The sequence below is a fragment of the Drosophila busckii genome, chromosome X, assembly GCF_011750605.1.
Source record: "Drosophila busckii strain San Diego stock center, stock number 13000-0081.31 chromosome X, ASM1175060v1, whole genome shotgun sequence".
NCBI classification, from domain to species: Eukaryota; Metazoa; Arthropoda; class Insecta; order Diptera; family Drosophilidae; genus Drosophila; species Drosophila busckii.
The window spans coordinates 644290-662688 of record NC_046608.1 but is presented as its reverse complement, the minus strand read 5'-3'; the positions used below and the strand labels follow the sequence as shown (position 1 = coordinate 662688).

At 50.6% G+C, this 18399-nt stretch overlaps 2 protein-coding genes across 2 annotated transcripts; one reads left to right on the top strand and one right to left on the bottom strand.

Moving 5' to 3' along the window:
• The first annotated feature begins 6 nt into the window (after positions 1 to 6).
• LOC108606759 (probable ATP-dependent RNA helicase kurz) lies at positions 7 to 2438 on the top strand. The gene is made up of 3 exons (XM_033294370.1): positions 7 to 1596; positions 1655 to 1857; positions 1923 to 2438. Exons 1-3 carry the CDS (start codon positions 68 to 70, stop codon positions 2018 to 2020), a joined length of 1830 nt encoding a protein of 609 aa, XP_033150261.1. The 5' UTR covers positions 7 to 67; the 3' UTR covers positions 2021 to 2438.
• A 2426-nt stretch (positions 2439 to 4864) lies between these two features.
• LOC108606558 (protein pecanex) lies at positions 4865 to 18383 on the bottom strand. Its single transcript, XM_017996759.2, is given in 12 exon segments — positions 4865 to 5839; positions 5917 to 8044; positions 8126 to 8478; positions 8551 to 8897; positions 8964 to 9363; positions 9639 to 9799; positions 11583 to 12890; positions 12966 to 13233; positions 13235 to 16002; positions 16083 to 17018; positions 17093 to 17411; positions 17480 to 18383. Coding segments are annotated over 12 exon segments (10116 nt in total). The 5' UTR covers positions 17633 to 18383.
• Positions 18384 to 18399: the final 16 nt, after the last annotated feature.

Genomic DNA, 18399 nt, shown 5'->3' with positions numbered 1-18399 from the left:
ACAAATATCGCTGCCGAAAATCAACTTAGATGACTACAAGCTGCCCGGTGATGATACAGAGGCGGATATGCATGAGGAGCAGGCAGATACTGACTTGGAGGACGCGGCAGATGCTGATGATGATGATGAGCAGTTGGTGGAACAGGGACCTGCTAGCACTAAGCAACCGCTTTGGGTGCTGCCACTGTACTCGCTGCTCTCCTCTGAGAAACAACAGCGAATCTTTCAGCCCGTGCCCGAAGGCTGCCGCCTGTGCGTGGTGAGCACTAACGTGGCGGAGACTTCACTGACCATACCACATATTAAATACGTGGTGGACTCTGGCAGACAGAAGACGCGTCTCTATGACAAGCTGACCGGCGTGAGCGCCTTTGTGGTAACCTACACCTCCAAAGCGTGCGCTGATCAGCGTGCAGGCCGCGCCGGTCGTGTGAGCGCTGGACACTGCTATCGTCTCTATTCCAGCGCTGTGTACAACGATCTGTTCGCCGACTTTAGTCCACCGGATATACAGCAAAAGCCAGTGGATGATTTGATGCTGCAGATGCGCTGCATGGGCATAGATCGTGTGGTGCATTTCCCGTTTCCCACACCGCCGGATCAGCTGCAGTTGCAAGCGGCCGAACAGCGTCTGACAGTGCTGGGTGCCTTGGAGCCACGTCGCTCCAATGATGACAAGCAGCCACCTGCTGTAGCCAAGCTTGGCCATGTTATATCTCGATTTCCTGTGGCACCACGCTTTGGCAAAATGCTCGCGCTCTCCAATCAACAGCAGCTGCTGCCGTATACGGTCTGTCTGGTGGCCGCGCTCTCCGTGCAGGAGCTGCTCATTGAAACGGGCGTGCAGCGTGAGGAGGATGTGGCGCCCGTGTCCAATAAACACCATCAAAAGCGCCAGAGCTGGGCTGCCAGCGGCAACTACAAGCTGCTCGGTGATCCCATGGTGCTCCTGCGTGCTGTGGGCGCTGCCGAATACGCAGGCTCCCAGGGCAAGCTGGCCAGCTTTTGTGAGGCCAATGGACTGAGGCACAAAGCCATCAGCGAGGTGCGCAAGCTGCGCGTGCAGCTCACCAACGAGATCAATTTGAATGTCAGCGATGTAGAGCTGTGCGTAGATCCGCAGCTGAAGCCACCCAGTGATGCGCAGGCGCGTTTTCTGCGACAAATTTTGCTGGCGGGCATGGGTGATCGTGTGGCGCGCAAAGTGCCGCTTGCGGAGATTACCGACAAAGATGAGCGTCGACGCTTAAAGTACGCCTACAACTGTGCAGACATGGAGCAACCGGCGTTCCTGCATGCCAACTCCGTGCTCAAGCAATCGACACCAGAATGGATCATCTATCAGGAGGCTTATGAGCTGCAGCATGGCGATGGTGGTAAAATGTTTATACGCGGCATCACAGCCATTGAGCCGGAGTGGCTGCTCATCTATGTGCCGCTGCTCTGCAACATACGTGAGGTGCGTGAGGATCCTGCGCCGCGCTATGACTCCGCCTCTGGCAAGGTCTACTGTCATGTTGATGCCACATTTGGCAAGGTCGCTTGGGAGCTGCCACTGGGCGAGATCGAAATGCCGCTCAGCGAAAAGTCATGCTGGTAAGCTGGGACCGTCAGTCCGAGACCTAAGCAATTACTAATTTGAATCTCTTTGCAGCTACTTTGGAATGTTTTTGTTGGAAGGCAGCGTCTGTCCGCAGCTAGCCGACTTCAAGCCCAAGCTCAAGTCCACGCCCGCCTCGCTCATCAAAAGCTGGTCCAATTTGAATGACAAGGTGCTGCGTTTCAAACGAGCGCTGATCACCAGGCACATACACTCGCGTCAGACGCTTCTCGATCAATGGCAGAGCGATCCAAACTGTAAGTATCTACATATGGCAGAGCCCTTTTCAATCCTTTCGCTAATATTCTTTATTTCATTCCAGTTTTGCTTGACGAGTATCAGAATCTGCTCTACGATGTCGCACTCAGCGAGTTGGCGCCTATTTGGCCGCCGATTCAATTGCCTGCAACCACAAACTGAACCGCATACATTTTTTTTTTTACCATACACAGACTTATCGCAGACCATGTGTATAAGCCAACTGTAAATAATCGCAATAAATGTTTGTTAACATTAATTTATCAAATGCCGTCGAGTGATTTTTGCTTACTAAGTGTCTCTATATTTAACAGGTCTGTCTGAAAAATTCCCTTTAAGTATTTCCAAAATTGGAAGCAGCTTAATAAACTTTTAAAGTGGTCCGGAACATCAACACCATGCGCCAGTAATCCGTACCCTAAATAATACGGACTATGGCCAGAAAGGAACCCGAGGCCCTACTTTGAATATCGGTAGCTTGTTGTGGATTTCTGTTCGTCTAACATTTTCTTCATTGAATGTGAAAAGCGAATGAACAGCATTGAGGAAATGTTTGGTCGAGCATTCACATTTGGCCAGATCCAATCTATTATTTTCTCCATTTTTGTATGCTTTTATATAACAAGTTTGTTTTTTATTTGTATTTTAAATGCTATATGTAAGATACACATACATATACCATAAATATAAATTTCATTATTTATAAATATTTCAATAGTTTTAAATGGAACGAAACAATTATTTTTTTTTTTTTCTTTTGTTAAAAATCAAAACAGAATGGAGATGGGCATAATTTTCAATAATTTCTTTTTTTGTCCAATACAAAGTTTAAAAATCTATAAGCTGGTTGTAGTTAATTTAAAATTGTTTGCACTGCTGGATACATCGCACATATATGTATGGAATTGAAAAATTAATAGAGTTGCGCGTTTCGAGTGGCGGAATCGTAGGACGAGACACATTCAAACTTTTGTTCGGGTGCTGTTCATAGAGGTGCTTAGGTTCTATTTTTTTCATAAATATTACTTTAATGCATAGTTTGTGTATTTCGGAAAATAAGTCAGCATTTAACTATATATTGAATTTGTTTTCACATACATATATTTATAGTATTTTTTTTATATTGTTTTTTATTTATTTATATGTATGCATATGTTTGTTTTTCTCATTAGCTAGGCAAGTACTCGTAACCATTGTAATTATGCATAGCTTGAATTGAGATTTGATGTAACATTTGAATTTGTTGTATTTCTATATATGATGTACTAGATAAGTATATACATAGACATAACTATTTCAACATATACACATGTATATATGTATGTATGTATTAATAGTTAATGTAGTATGTATTTATTTACATAAAACACTCACGCACACAGACGACAACATTTACACAAGTAGAGATGTATGACAATTTTGCATGCAACAATGAGTGTGTGTGTGTTTCTATTTGTTTGTATGAGTGTTTGTGTGTTGAGTGTGTGTGTGTGTGTGTGTGTGTAGAAAAAATCAGTCTAATGTATTAAGGCAACGTGAGAGCTTTACATTTCCATTTTCATCATCAGCAATAATTCATTATGTATGATGTATACATTTAAATGTATGTATGTATGTATCTAAATATGCAATATACATATATTTTGTATCATTCACCAAACATTAACATACATAATTATAATTACTTATCATCAGCAATTTACTTTACATGCATAATTGATTTAATTAGATTTAAATTGATAGTTATTTTTTTCTTGCGCAAACTTAGTTTATAGTTTTTGTTTTCATTTTGTTTTTGTAATATATATATATATTAAATACTTGTATTTGTAATTTAATTTAATTGTTAACAATAAAATTTTGGTATGTTTTGTGTTTCGCATTTTGTTGTTGTTGTTGTTGTTGTTGTTATGTACGTAATAATATAATTAATTCATATAAATTCATTGTAGTTGATTTGTTGTTGTATATTGGCTAGGAAAGCACAGTACAAAGTTCGAGTCGAAGACATAGACCAGAACCAAGACAAACCCAAAGCCAAAGCCAAAGACGAAGGTTTCAACAAAAAGTTCTTTGTAAATAACAAAAATTAAAAATGCAATTTTTTGTTGCTTCTCTCTTTGTCTCTTTGTCTTTCTGTGTCTGTCTGTCTGTCTGTCTGTCCGGTTGACAATCTGGCGATGTACATTGGCTATAGTGTACATCAAAACGCACACATACATATACACATATGAGTATACATAGGTTATATATACATACATATGTACATGCATAAGTAGAACTTTATAATTTGTTTAATACTAACAAAACACTAAATTGCAAATTTGTAAATTTCTCATATATATGTTTCGATATACTAAATATATTTATGTATATATGTGTATATATATTTATGGTAAGCATAGCTAAATTAGTAATCTGCCTATACATATATGTGTTTCTTGTGTAAATATATATATTTTGGTTTAGCTTATAGTAGTGTCCATATACATACAGATATACATATGTATATGTATGTATCCTTACAGTTATGCTATATTCTTTTGTAGTGAAAAAGCTAATCCAACCAATTCTTATATACACATGCAATCATTTAACAATATTATAATTATTATAAAGATATATATATATATATATATATATATATATATATATATGTATATATGTATAATATATATTTTGTATTTTCCTTATGTACACGCTAAACGCAGTCGTTTTTTAACAGTTAAAAAAACATTTACTTTGATTAGTTGGAAGTATTTGTTGTTGTTGTTTGTGGTTTGTTATCAACATTGGACGCAACATTTTGTAAAATTGTTCATCTGTATGATATATAAATACACGCCGAGTGTATGTGTGTCTATGTTGTGTGTGAGGGAGACAGAAAGAGCGCGTGATGTCTCTCGCTCTAAACTGTGCTGTCCTGACTAGCCTTGGCGTGCTCTAGCCGCTCCTTCCGGCTTGTCATTGTCGCTGCTCTCGCTGTGTTGCGGTGTGGGTTGCTATCTATGACCACCACGAGACTTCTGCGTTGGCATGTGGTGGACGGATTAGTGGCAGCAGCGGCGGCGGCGGTGGTGGTGGTGGTGGTGGTGGCGGCGTTGTTGTCTTGGGCGAGCTTGCGGGCGTGAGACTGCTGCCCTCTAGGGAAAGCTCCTCTATGGAGGGCGGCGTGGTGATACCTGCTGCTGGCTCCAGCGCAGCGGACAATGCTCGCGCCTCGCCTTCAGCCACATCCTCACGCTCGCGTTGCTCGAGCTGTAGGCGCAGCTGCTCCTCCTGCTCTGCCTGCAGCTCCTGCTGCTGTTCACGTTGCGTCTCCTCCAGCTGACGCATCAGCTCCGGAGGCAGATCACCCGTATAGTCGAAGCCTGGAAAGGGCTCGGCAGCGTTAATGTTTATGGCCTGCTTCTTCTTGTCGGCTATAAGCTTCCACATGTTGAGCAGCGTATTGAAGTTCATGAGATCTATGCCCGGCATGGCAGCGCCTGGCGGCAGCGCCATGGCACCCTCAATTTCCGCCTGCAGCTCCGCCTCCAGCTGCTCTGTATCCTGGGGCACCTCCTCATCCTCGGAGCTGCTGCTGCTGACCGCACGTATCTTGGCCTGATGCGGCTTGCCCCCCAGCGTGGGAATGCCAGCCAGCTTGAGCTGCATGTTGTACTCATGGAAGTCCCGTTGGATGGAGCTGCGACGCGAGTTGGCCATCTCCTCGCTGCTGCTGCCCAGAATCTGATTGTATTCGCGCAGTCCCAGCTCCTCCACGGGCACATAGTGCTCACCAATCTCAATGAGATAGACACAGCGATTGACATGGGAGCGAAAGACCTTGTCCTTGTGATTGGGCACCCACACATGCACCACATGGCCCACCATGCCGGCGGTGGGCTCCCAGTCCTTCCAGCTCAATCGACCGCCATTGGCGCGCATGTGATCCGCCGGCCATACAACGGCGTCTATGATATCCAGACAGTCGTAGATCTAGGAAGAAAATCAAAAATCAAATGATCAAAGTGGAGAGCTGAACTCAGCCGGGGCTGAGGGCCTGGCCTACTTACGCCCGTATCATCCACAATGATGACCTTTCGGTAGATGTCGATGCGTGGTTTGCGTGGCGTCGTCGCCGCGGCACTGGCTGCAGCAGCGGCTGAGGCCACCGCCGAGGTGGCCGAGGCCTCACTGCTCATTAGGCAGATGGGTCCCTTGGTCTTGCGCGGATAGTCGCCCGGAGTGGTGATGATGTTGCCTATGCCCAGGCCTAGGCCCAGGCTGCCAGAGGAGGAGGACAGCTTGCTGGTGGTGGCGGTGCGGGCACTGGGCTCCTGCTCGGAGCTCGGCTCGGCGCGTGCCTGCGCCGCCTCCTTGGACGGCAGCGACTCGGCGGCGGCACTGCTGGCAATGGGCAAAGTGGCGCGACGCGCGCTGCTCTGCAGTTGGCTGCGACCACGTGGACCGCTGCTGCTGGCCCGCAGGGTGGAGCCCGAGGCGACCTCTTGATCACGCTCGCGATTCAGCAGGCCCGCAATGAGAGTGGTGGACGTGGGCTTGACGGGCATCACAGCCAGACCGCCGCGCACCACCGCCAAAGTGTCGCTGACATAGCTGCCACCCAGATTGCCGCCCACTGCGCCGGACCGCACGCCGTAGTAGCTGTTGACGGTGAGCGTGTTGTAGAGTGGCGCCGATATAAACACCGGACCCAGTTCGCCGGACTCGCCGCCCGTGCTGCTGGTGGTGCCTGGCGCGCTGGCGCTGCCGCCAATGCTGCCCGTCAGGGCCGGCGCGCCCACAGCGCTGGCAGCTGGCGGCACAACGGCCACTGTGCTTCCCGCGCCCACGACGCTGCCGCCGCTGCCAAAGTTACAGGGGCCGCCGAGCTGGAGGGAAGCTTCCATGGCCGAGCCGGAGCTGCAGCCCTGGCGACAGCGCTCCCGTATGCGTTGCCACCAATCCAGCAGCGTCTGGCGAATGGTGTCCAGCGTGATGGCGCCACCTATGACCTGGCAGAGCTGGGCATTGGTGTCCGCATAGGATGTGGTCAGCGGGGAGACATAGATGGGGTAGCCTATGGGCTGGTCGCAGCTCGAGTTGATGATGTTGCGCAGCGCCTGCTTGGCGTTCTGGATGCTGCCGCGCTCCGGATTGCGGTTGCGCAGATAGATGAGCTCCTGCTGCTGCCCGGCCCAGAGGCCACGCACGCACTCGCGGTTGAGCTTGATGACGCGGAAGCTGAGGAAGCGCTTGGTCAGCCGTATGATGCGGTACTCATCGGAGCCATCCTCCATAACGTGGCGCAGCGCCAGCAAATTGGGCGCGCCACGGAGCACAGCGCTGCGCCAGACGGGATCCGCCTCGTGGGAGATGACTAGCTCCTTGGAGCAGCTGTCGATGGCGTCGTACAGGGCGTTGGGATCGAGGAACTCATCCGGGTTGGTAATGTGATCCTGCTGCAGCTTGAGGGCCATTTTGACGGCAGGCGCCACCACCGAATGCAGCAGCTCCATGTCCGCAAAGACCCACTCGTCACGTGGCGAAGTGATCCGAAAGTCGCCCTTGAAGAGGGCGTGCAGACCATGCAGGAAGAACTCCACGCCCGTCAGCGAACTGTGCGAGGCGGTGGCCAAGGAGCGGCGCGCAAGCAGGCCCAGGGCCAGGCAGAGCGAAACCAGCGGCGCATCCTTGGACACGCTGCCCACCTTCACCTTCAACGCCGGCCGGTGCTCTTTGATGGGAAAGTCTGACTTGGGCAGGATGGTGGTTAGATTGCTGCCCTCGGGGACAATCATGCTGGGGCCCGGTCCGGGTCCGGGGCCGGGTGGCTGTGTGCGGGGTGAGTCCTCCTTGCGCAGCGTCTTGCCTGTGGGCGCGGTCTTCGCCAGCTTGACGAACACATTCTGATCGACATAGGCCACATAGCCGCCCAATCCCGGCGCGCTCTCCGACGTCTGCCGCGAGATGTTCGCAAAGCTGTGCGAGCTGCTCAGCTGCTCTCCGCTCTCGGGCAACTGTGCCACGGGCGCTGAGCTGCCGCTCATGGTGGCGCTCTTCTGCGGCCGCTGCACGCTGCGCAGTTGCTGCTGCGACTGCGACTTGGACTGCGGCGTACTGTTGGCATTGTGGGTGGACAGATTGGGCGTGCTCTTCGAATCGTTGTGCCCTGGAGTGTTCGTGTTCGAGTTCGAATTGCTGCCCAAGGCTTGGGCTTGGGTGGTGCTGGTTGCTGTGCTGGCTACTGCTGCTGTCGTTGTCGTCGTTCCAGCCACTGACACCGTGCTGGCAGCTGCTGTTGCCATCGGCGCTGCTGCTGCCGATCCGGCCGCTCCTGTTGTTGCTGCTGCTGCTGATGCTGGTGGGGATGGGCCTTGGTCCTTGGTGACTACACCCTGCGCCTCCTTGCGCTTGTCCACACAGTAGTTGATCCACTTTAGATAGACATAACAGAAGCTGGCGCGTGTGATGCCCACAGCACGAAAATCAAAGTCCTCATCCAGATTGAAATTGAAGATGGGATCCAGATCGACAAACTGACGTGAGAGCGTGTGCTGCAAGGCTTCCTGTATGGGACCCGAGGCAAGCCATTGCTCCAGCTTGGGATTCCTGACCACATAGTAGATGATGCTCTAAGGACAAACAGAGTATAGTAATGGGCGCACAGCTAGAGCAAGAGCTAGAGAAAGGGAGATGGAACGCACCTTGATGTAGTAGGTGATGAGCACCTTGCGATACTCAAACACCTGCAACGTAGCGCTGGCCAGATTATCTGATATGGAGTAGCCCTCGATGACGTACTGGGCGGCAACCACTTGCCAGGCCAGCCAGCGGGTGGAGAACATGGCGTTGGCGCTGAGAAGACGCGGCAGATGTCCTGGGTCGCAGCAACAGCACCCATCGTTGTCCTCCACATCCTCGGTGATGGCCTCCACCTCACGCTGCTGGCAGTAGGTGCCGCGGAACTCGAGGCCACGCATTTGGAATGTGCACAGGCCATTGCCCAGCTCTATGATGTGCACCAGGCAATTGAGATCATCCGAGGCAAGCACTGCAAGTCGCAAATACGCAAAAGTCAAGTCACTCAATACGAAAGTGGAGAGTGGATGGGACTTACCAAAACAATCGCCCTGATTCACATTGCCCCAGCGTCCCATGAGCAGATCACCGCACAGTGAGTGCTGCAGGGAGCGCGTCAAATGCTCATAGAATATGCTGTTGAGATTGTTGTCGTCGGCGCCCAAGTCCCGCTCCAGCTGTGAGCTCAGCCGCGTATTGGAGTGATCGATGCGGCGAGTGTTGTAGTCCCGCTCCCAGAACTTGACCGGACGCACATACGAGGTGAGGAATATAGCGCTGCCCAGGAATGGATTCAGCGGCGTCGACAGCAGTGCCGAGATGCCAGCCTGCAGGAACAGCATGGCCGAGTGGGGAACGCTGAAGGGTTGCGCAAACGCGTGGAATGCGGAGCCCCACGTGATTTGCCACGGCGCTATATACGTCACGATGAATTGCAACTGTTGAAAGAGGCAGCGCCAGAGGCAGAGGCCGAGAGTTTGAAATATTAGCGGTATATGAATCAAAAATCAAATTCCTATCTTTAATATTAACTAAAGGCTATTGGAATTTAAATTTCCTAAGAATGGTGACACCCCTGGTATTGGGTCAACACATAATGCTCTATAAAAAGGACAATTGCGTACATTCTATATATGTTCCAATGATCCAACCCAACCATTTTCCTCTTCACCTAGCACACTCTTGGACTCAACATGTTGAATGGATCTCTTACCTTTAGCAGAAAATCACAGCATTTGCGGAATGCCAGCGATACGAAGAAATAGTCAACGATGAAGCATTCCGAGGCCATGGCAAAGTCAATGCGGAAAAGCAATACGGTGAATATAATGATCAGGTACTGATTTGTTGGATCCGAATACGCATTGCGTACGACTGTAAGTAAACATATAAAATACATTATTAGCTAATAACTATTATTTATACTTATAGACTGTTTCGGCGGAGTATTCCATAATACTTAACACCATTTAAATGGACTTCAGTATCTAATACAGTTTAATTTTAAAAAGACAAAACTAAGTTTTACCAATTTAAAAACTATAAGTGGACAAATTAAAAATGGGCGTCACCAACTTTTAAATACACTTTGACTAGGGCAACGCAGCAAACACATGTGCACCACAACACATAACAAAACAGCGGGACGCTCCACAGTTCGTGTCGCATGTAGCGTCAGCAGGCACGTGTATTGAACGTCCAGCACGTGATCCCGCTGTCTATATGAAATTGAATGTAAAATAATTCCTAAGAGTTATCCGATCGTCTGAACGGTCAAAACATGACTAAGCAATTTTGTATTTATTCAGATTTTTAAAGATTTGTTTTTGTATTGTTTTGATTGTTTTTTTCGTTTGCTGGGAGGGGAGAAAATAAAAAAAAATAAAAGCGTAGTGTCTTGGCTATAGAGCACCAACATACCAGTTTGTTGCTTTGCTTTTATATTGCTGAGGAACACGCACTATCAGATGACGACACGCTATAATCGACCTCAGCTCGTCGAGCTGATTCAGAATATATTATACTTTTGTCTGCCACGCCTCCTTCTCCCTGGTACATACATTTGCACAACTTCATGATACCATTTCTGTCCATTTTTTACAAAAATGTCAAAGTGTATAAAAATGTATTAGCAATAATTTGAATATCAATCAATCTCGATTAGAGTAATACTTTGTTGAAATGTTATTTGCTAAAAAATTATTTTAGTACCACACTTAGTGCTCTATTAAGCTACAGCTAATAGTAGTCCTGATTTTGTTTAGAGTGGGTGCTTCTTAAATAATATTTATAAAATATTAAGTTGGGTACTAGAAAGTGAAAAAAAAATAAAAAGCCCAGAATAATATAAAAATCAAAAATGATATAAAAACAAGTTGACAAATTAATGTAGGTCGCAACCAACTTTTATATACACTTTGACTAGAACATCGCAGCAAATACAGCCATGCACTCACAAACACATACACACACACACACACACACATTGAAAATTAGAACTTTCTAAATCGGTCAAAACCATGACAAAGCGTTTTTGTGATTTATTTCAGATTTTTAAATATTTTTTGCATTGCTTATCGGTTTTTTTCGATTTGCGGGGGAGGGGAGAGGAAATAATACAAAATTTGGTTGCTCTAGCTCTTATGGTTGCTGAGAAACAGTTGCTCATACATACAGACGGACGGACGGACGGACATGGCTATATCGACTCAGTTTGTCTTGCTGATCAAGAATCAATATGCTTCGTGGGGTCTGCCACGCCTCCTTCTTTCTGTTACATACATTCGCACAATTTCGTAATACCCTTTTCCATTTTTTACAAAATTGTCAAAGTGTATAAAAACATAAGCAAGCAATTGAACTCATTTCCGCAAAAGTGTATTGTACGTCACTTTTTATTGAAATTGAGATTTTAATGGAAAGTTATTCCAAAGTCAGTCATTCATTAGCTGGTTAAATATTATAATGATATTCCTTCTAGATCTAACGAAAGAAAATACGCTCCCGTGTAAAATTTGATTTTTTTACCTTCGATACTTTCGCGGAAATACGTCGAATGAATCGATCTTAATAAGCAAAACTTACTCAATTTTTAACATCATTTTAGATGCAAATATTAGATACGTCTAGTTTTATTCGGAATACATTGGATACTCACATTTGAGCGCGCAAATGGCCACGATGAGCGTGCCCCAGGGCACTCCGAACTTGTCCGCAATCTGTTGGGCGTCCGCAGTCAGGGAGGAGATGGCGAGCAGGGGAAAGAGCACATTGCGCTCGAGGACGCTCAGATAGATGTAGAACTTCTCGAACCACATGATCTGCGGGGCGTTGAGCACCTCGAACTGGCCGAACTCCTTCTGGCGCAGCAGCGGACGGGCAAAGCAGAGCCAGGGCATATGCTTGCGCATCTGGGGCACGGCGTAGTGCAGAAGGACGCCGAGGGTGCCAATGAAGGCGTAGAGCACCACATTGAGATCCGGCTGGAGCACGGTGAAGACTGTGCTGCAGTGCAGCACCAGCACACTGACGCCCAGAAGGGTCATGACGACGAAATCGTTTTTCAGCCGTGTGGTTACCGTGGCCTGCAGCTTGCGCGGCAGTGGATCGGGCAGATCGTTGGCGGGGTCTTGGCGGTCGTCGCCGCTGGCGGTGGGCAGTTCGCCAATGTCGAGGCCGTCGTGGCCATTGGCTTCGCCATCTGTGTTGGCTGTGTTCGCGCCGGCGGTGAGCGTGGACATATCGCCCGGGTTGGTGGTGGAGGAGCTGCTAACTTTGTCATCCTGCGCATCCAGCGGCAGCTCTGCTGCAGTCTTGGACTCATCATATAGCTGCTCCTGACTGCGCGTCAGCTTGGCATCCTCGCTGCTAGGCAGCTCCACGGCGCCACACTCCTCACCTCCAATGGAGGCGTACGAGCTGGAGGCGGTCATAATGCGTTTGCCTTTGCCCAGCGTTTGACTGCTGCCCAGTGAGGAGGCCTTGGACTTGGCCTGCTGAAGCTCCAGCTGTGCCTCAGGTTCCTCCTCCTGCTGCCGCTGCTGCTGTTGCTGAGCAGGCTGCTCGTTGCTGATCTCTACGTGCTCCTGACTACCAGCAGCCAATCTGGACGCTCTGTTCGCCAAAGGTGTGGCCTGTGCCGAGCGTTTGCTGCTGCTGCGCTGTGACGGCTGCTTCTGCAGCTCGGCCGGCTTGCGCTTGCTCTGTTGGAGTTGGAGTTGGAGCTGCTTCAACTCCTCCTCCTCATCGTCGCGATAGGTGCTCACAATGCAGGTCTTGATGAGCCGCCACAGATGACTGAAGTCGCTGGCGGAGCGCGACAGATGATAGCCGAGCGGTATGAGCATTGCGCAGAATATGCTGAATAGGATGTACTGGGTGCCACGACGCTCGTCCAGCGCGGCATAGAGCGGTCCGTAGAGCAGCATGACCGCCAGCACAGAGCGCACCAGACAGAGGAAGCCACCTGCAATGAGAGGGGAAACGAGTTGAGAGATGCTTGGACTGTTTCGAGTCGACTTTAAAGTGAACAAGGACTTACCCAGGAGGCTGCTCGCTGCATTGCCGCCAAAGACGTGCATGTCCAGCTGCTCGAGCAGGTACATGAGAAACGTGTTGATCTGCGGGCACAGGCCGATGGAGAAGACCAGGGGGAAGCAGAGCAGCAGGATGTAGAGCGCCTGCAGCAGGAGCGAGACCAGGGCGGCGGGGGAGTAGCGCACGCCGAAGAAGGTCAACATGCCCGGCGGTTGCCCGGCGGTTGCGTAGTTGACCTCCAGCCGCTTCAGGAGCAGCAGCAGCCCGCCCGCAGAGGCAGAAGTAAATGGCGCGCGAGTAGGCCACCGTCTTGTTGAAGCCATGCACGGGCGAGGAGGCGTCCGGCTGGACGCTCTTGATGAGCGAGTACTGGGCGCCGCCGATGACGGCGCAGAAGAGCAGCACGCACAAATCCTTGTAGTAGTTGTGCTGCAGAATGGCGGCTCCCAGGCAGGCCACCAGGGTGCAGAGGACGCCCGCGAAGAGCACGTGCATCCAGTGCAGGTCGCGATCGAACAGCGCCAGTAGCTCCAGCCTGTCCATGGCGATTTTGAACTCATGCTCGTGCCCGCACCATTTGAAGCGGTACTTGTAGTAGCTCTTCGGCGCCACCGGCTTCTCCGCGGCCAGCAGGCAGGCTGGACGCCAGTAATCACAGTAGGGCGCAAAGTGGCCATCCACATTGAGCATGGGCTGGCTCAGCCGCTGTTGGCTGTTGGCGGCCGCAGCGGCAATGGCCGCGGACACCAGCGGATCGCTGTTGGCCGCCGCGGCGGCTTCATTCAGCTGCTGCTGCAGCGCCGTCTGGCGCGCCGCCTGCTGCTCGCTGCGCATGGCATTGAAGATGCCCTGCAGTGACAGCTGAGCTGCTGCTGTGGCAGATTGGGCGGCCATGGCGCGGCTGGTGGCTGATGTGGGCACCTGCAGCTGGGCCGCCTCGGCCAGCTGCTCGCAGACCACCTTGGCCTCCAGGCGCAGCTTGTCGCGCGTCAGGGCGCGCTCTATGTGTCGCATGTGCTCCACGGAGCTGGGCGAGGGGTAGCTGCCTTGCATGGCCTGTATGGCATCCTGGTAGAACTGAAAGTGCGCGTTGGACATATTCGGCGGCACCACGCTGGGATTGGCGGGTATGGGTGTGCCGTCGTTGGCGATGCCGGCTATGGGACGACCACGGTCGTCCACTGCTCCGCCATGCATTAGCCACAGCATTTTGTGGATGTCTGCCGTCAGGCTTTCAGTGGGACTTATGCTTTGCGTGGAGTTCGATGACGAGGAGTTGGCGCTGCGCTGTAGATTGAGCTTTGCTTGTGTCTTCAGCAGCGCCAACTCACTGTTGGTGTTGTTGTTGTTATTGCTACTGCTGTTGTTGTTGTTGTTATTGTTGATGCTGCTGCTGCTGATGATGTTGTTGTTGTTGTTGTTGTGATTGTGATTGTTGTGTCGACAACGCAGCTCGTCCACCTCACGGTACTTGACCACCTTGGGTATGGCGCCCAAACTGCGCGCTGCCATGCGCGAAGTGCACGGCTGCTCCTCGTCTGGATGCGCCGCTGGCGCTGGCAGGGGTTGCAGCATCAATGCTTGCGGCGGCTCCATGCCGGCCAGCAGTTGATCCTTGCTGCTGGCGCTGATCTGCTCACAATCACTGGAGGGACATCCGGAGTCTGCTTCGCTGCGTATTAACTGACTGCGACTTTGAGTGGGTGCTGCCGCTGCCACTGCCACTGGCTGCTCCCGCTGCTGTTGCTCTCGCTGCAGCGCAGGGTGGGACAACTCATGACGCAGCGCCTGCTCCGCAGCCAGCTCACGCAGACTTTGCTGCTGCTGCTGGCGATTGCTGAGCAGCGGCGAACGTGAGCCCGTATTATTGTCCGTCTCCTCATCATCTGAGGTGGCTGCTGGCCCCACAGCTGGCGTGCTGTGCTCGCTGGCTGCTGTTGCCGCCGCCGCCGCTGCTGCTGCTGCTGCTGCGCTTAGCTCCTGTCCCTTGAGTATGTCATCCAATTGATTTTGCGTGTGCTCCATTACACTGAGTATATGCTCCAGGTTATCATCAAAGTCCTTGAACACATCGTCATCGTCGTCTGCCAAAATGCCACCTACATCCGATTCTGCACTGTGATGCGTCTGACTGCAGCCGAGGGCGCGGGTGCGTCGACGCAGCGGCACATCGTCCAGCTCATCATCGTCGTCTTCATTGCCATTGGCAGTGGCGGGGGCAGGGCCAGCGGTTGGTTCCACTTGCGCCGTGGCCGAATCATCGCTGGTCTTCTCATCCAGCTGCTCCACTATGGGATAGACAGGTGGATCGATGAGCGCTGTGGTAGAACCGCAAGCGCTGGCGCTGCCAAAGATGACGCTGCTGCAGCTGCTGCCACCACCGCCACCGGATCCGCCACTCTCGGCATATTGCTGATCCACCAGACGCGCTGGAAATAGATTCAGATGCTGATTGCGCACAAGACTCTTGCTTGGCGGGGGCAGCGGATTGCGCAGCTGCTGCTGGCCGCTTATAGCCTCCACGCTGTTGGGATGCGGACTAAGATTGGAAACTGAAGGCTGCGGACAGAGCACCTCCAAGGCGGCGCTCTTTATGCGACGCACACCGCCGGCCGAGTTACCTGAGCTAACAAGCATCGTGGATTTGGAGCCGCTCTGTGCCTTATGATAGCTGGTGGCATTGGAATGTCGTCGTCGCTTAATGCCCGCTGCACTGCTGCGTGCTCCGCCACCGCCCACACCTGCAGCAGCAGCAACAGCAGCACCTGCTCCAGCTAGCTCGCTCAGCTGCTCGCGAAGTGCCGTGCTGGAGGCGCACAGCTGCAAGGCGGACATGGTGCTGCTTGGGGGCTCCTTGCGTATGGCGCCCACGCCCAGCTGATGATGCATGCCATGGTGTGGGTGATGCAGCTGATGGTGATGATGGTGGTGGTGGTGGTGATGATGTTGCGCTCGAAATGGCGCCGCATGTGGCTGCTGCTCAATGCCTAGATCGGATTTGGTATAGCTATCATCCTCCAGATACACATCCGATGAGGAGTCTGCGAGGCAAAGTCAAATTCATCATTACACAGAAGAACAACTAACAGATTTTAGATGAATTCGATTTCGAATAGCTTACCCAGTATCCAGGATTGCAGTGCACGATTGCAGGCATCGTTGGCCAGGCCCAGTTCCATGTCGTCCACATCATTGACGCCGCTGCCAATGCTGTGCTGCTTTTGTTGCTGTTGCTGCTGCAGCTGTCGCTCTTGTTGCTGCTGCTGCTGTTGTTGCTGGAGATGGAACAAGCTGACGCGGCTTTGGTGCTTGGTGCGTTCTTCATGCGTCTCGGAGCTGCGATGACGCGTCAGGCGTAAGCCACGTTTGCTAATTTGCGTGGCAGCAGCAGCTGCGGCGACGGCGGCGGCGGCGGCAGCAGAGGAAGACGTATTTGCAGCTGCTTCATTGTTGGCTGTGGCAGCGGCTATAAAATGCTGACGCGCATTGGCTTGACCACGCACGGCTTTTGTGTGTAGGAAACTGGGCGCCGCTAGGGCTGAGTTATTGGTGGCAATGGTATCGGATTGATTGCGCATCAACTTGGCACTAAATGTGGACTCGGCGCCAATGCCAGCGCCCGCGTCCAGGCTGCTTTGGCGCTCCAGACGACGACGACGCCGGCTGCTAAATACTTCGGAGCATTTGCGTGACAAATGGCCACTGCGTGCGGCCGCCATTGCTGCTGCTGATGTTGCTGTGGCTGGTGGCTGCTGTATGGTACGATGGCTGTCGGCACCGCTGCTACTGGCGCCGCCGTCAGCACTGTTGGCACTGCTTTGAGTGCCCTCCACCACTTCCGGATAAACAGTGAGGTATTTGCTGAAGAGCTCATTGGCGGACATGTTTTGTTGCGCCGCAGCTGCAATGCTGGAGCGTAGGGATTTGCTGACGCTGGCTGAGCCGGCTAAAGACTGCTGATCCTGCTGACTGCTGGTCGAAAGCATGGAGGGCGCATAGAACATTAGCTCTATGGACTCGGAGCTGTTTTTGCGATGTACGTCAACCTTGAGATCTTCTATGAGATCGCGTATGTAGTTTAGTTTATAGTTAAGTCAATTTTATTTCGAAGTCAAGAAAAAGAGAACCTACCAATAATGCTGTTGACATTGTCAATGGACATGATGCTGTTCTCCTCGCTGGCCTCATTGATAGGATGCTCCACGGATAGACGCGAACCGCCGCCCGCGGCACGCATTACTTTCATTTCAATGCCATGCTCTTCGTCGCGTTCGCGTGCTTCTGTCTCCTTGGTTACTTTGAAAAATTGGCTTTTTAGGTTTACCTCGGACATGGTCTGTGCGCGATCGTAGAGTCGATGTAGTGCCAGATTGACTAGCTTGACCAGCAGCACAGTGCTGCTGGTGAGCACGCAGTACAGGCACCATGTTAACCAGGTGCTGGGAAAGTACTGTAACGACATTAAAAAACAATATATGTATGGTTTTACATAGCTCTTAGGTTTTTGATTTTGCTTACCAAGTAGGCAATGAAGGGCGAGCAGAGCAGGTAGAGCCAGAGGTAGAGATGCACCACGTTGCAGAAGACACCCTGATGCGGATCGTAGAAGTAGCCGCCGGTCAGTGAGGCCCACACGCCTTGGCGCAGTATCTCCAAGGTCTGTGAACCCATGGTGGCCTATACTGCATCGCTATCGACGCCCCCACGACACGTCACTCCAGTAGGAATCAACGGATCTTGCCCGCAACGCTTAAAACGTTTGCCCCCTCTCAGTTACTCATACAGTAACACAACACCAACAATACGATTTAAGCGAAAAAATTATAACAAGGCCAGCGTATGGAAGTTGAACTTCCAGAGCAATCGTTGGCGCCTTCGGGGCAAAATGTTGTTGTAAATAAATTGGCACAAACTCGAGGTTGAGGTTGAAGCTGCTGTTGCTGCGATTGGCGATTGAGTTGCACGAAACGAAAACAAAATAATAGTCGGAGAAAAAAAATAATAATAACCACAACAACAAGAACAAAAAGAAACAAGGCGTTGGTGCTGAAATTTGTAACTGTATATTGCAGATTTCATGCACTTGCTGTCAACACTTGCACTCGGAGTGATTTGAGATTACGACTCAAATTCACATCGATTTCGATTTAGCTGCTTCTGCTGATGTTGCTTTTGGTGTTGCTGCTGCTTCTGCTTCTGCTGGTGACTTCGTGGATGCAGTTGCACTTGCACCGCAGTCACAGTTGGAACGTGATGGTTTCTCCGTTTTCTCTTTGATGCGAGAGTTGTCATTGTTGTTGATATCAAAACATGATCTGCATCGTTTAAGCAATTTATTTGAACTTTTCTTTATTTGGGGTTTTGTTCTTCTTTTTTCTCTTTTTTGCAAAGTAACACTCACTCCTCGTTTCATATGCTTTCCTTTTTCTTTTTCTTTT

What these genes read in the sequence shown, in the direction of transcription:
- LOC108606759 (XM_033294370.1), top strand. Translation starts at nt 68, where the DNA reads ATGCATGAGGAGCAGGCAGATACTGACTTGGAGGACGCGGCAGATGCT. An exon ending in CTCAGCGAAAAGTCATGCTG is followed by an intron (nt 1,597 to 1,654) that starts GTAAGCTGGGAC and finishes ATCTCTTTGCAG; the next exon opens with CTACTTTGGAATGTTTTTGT. An exon ending in ATGGCAGAGCGATCCAAACT is followed by an intron (nt 1,858 to 1,922) that starts GTAAGTATCTAC and finishes ATTTCATTCCAG; the next exon opens with TTTTGCTTGACGAGTATCAG.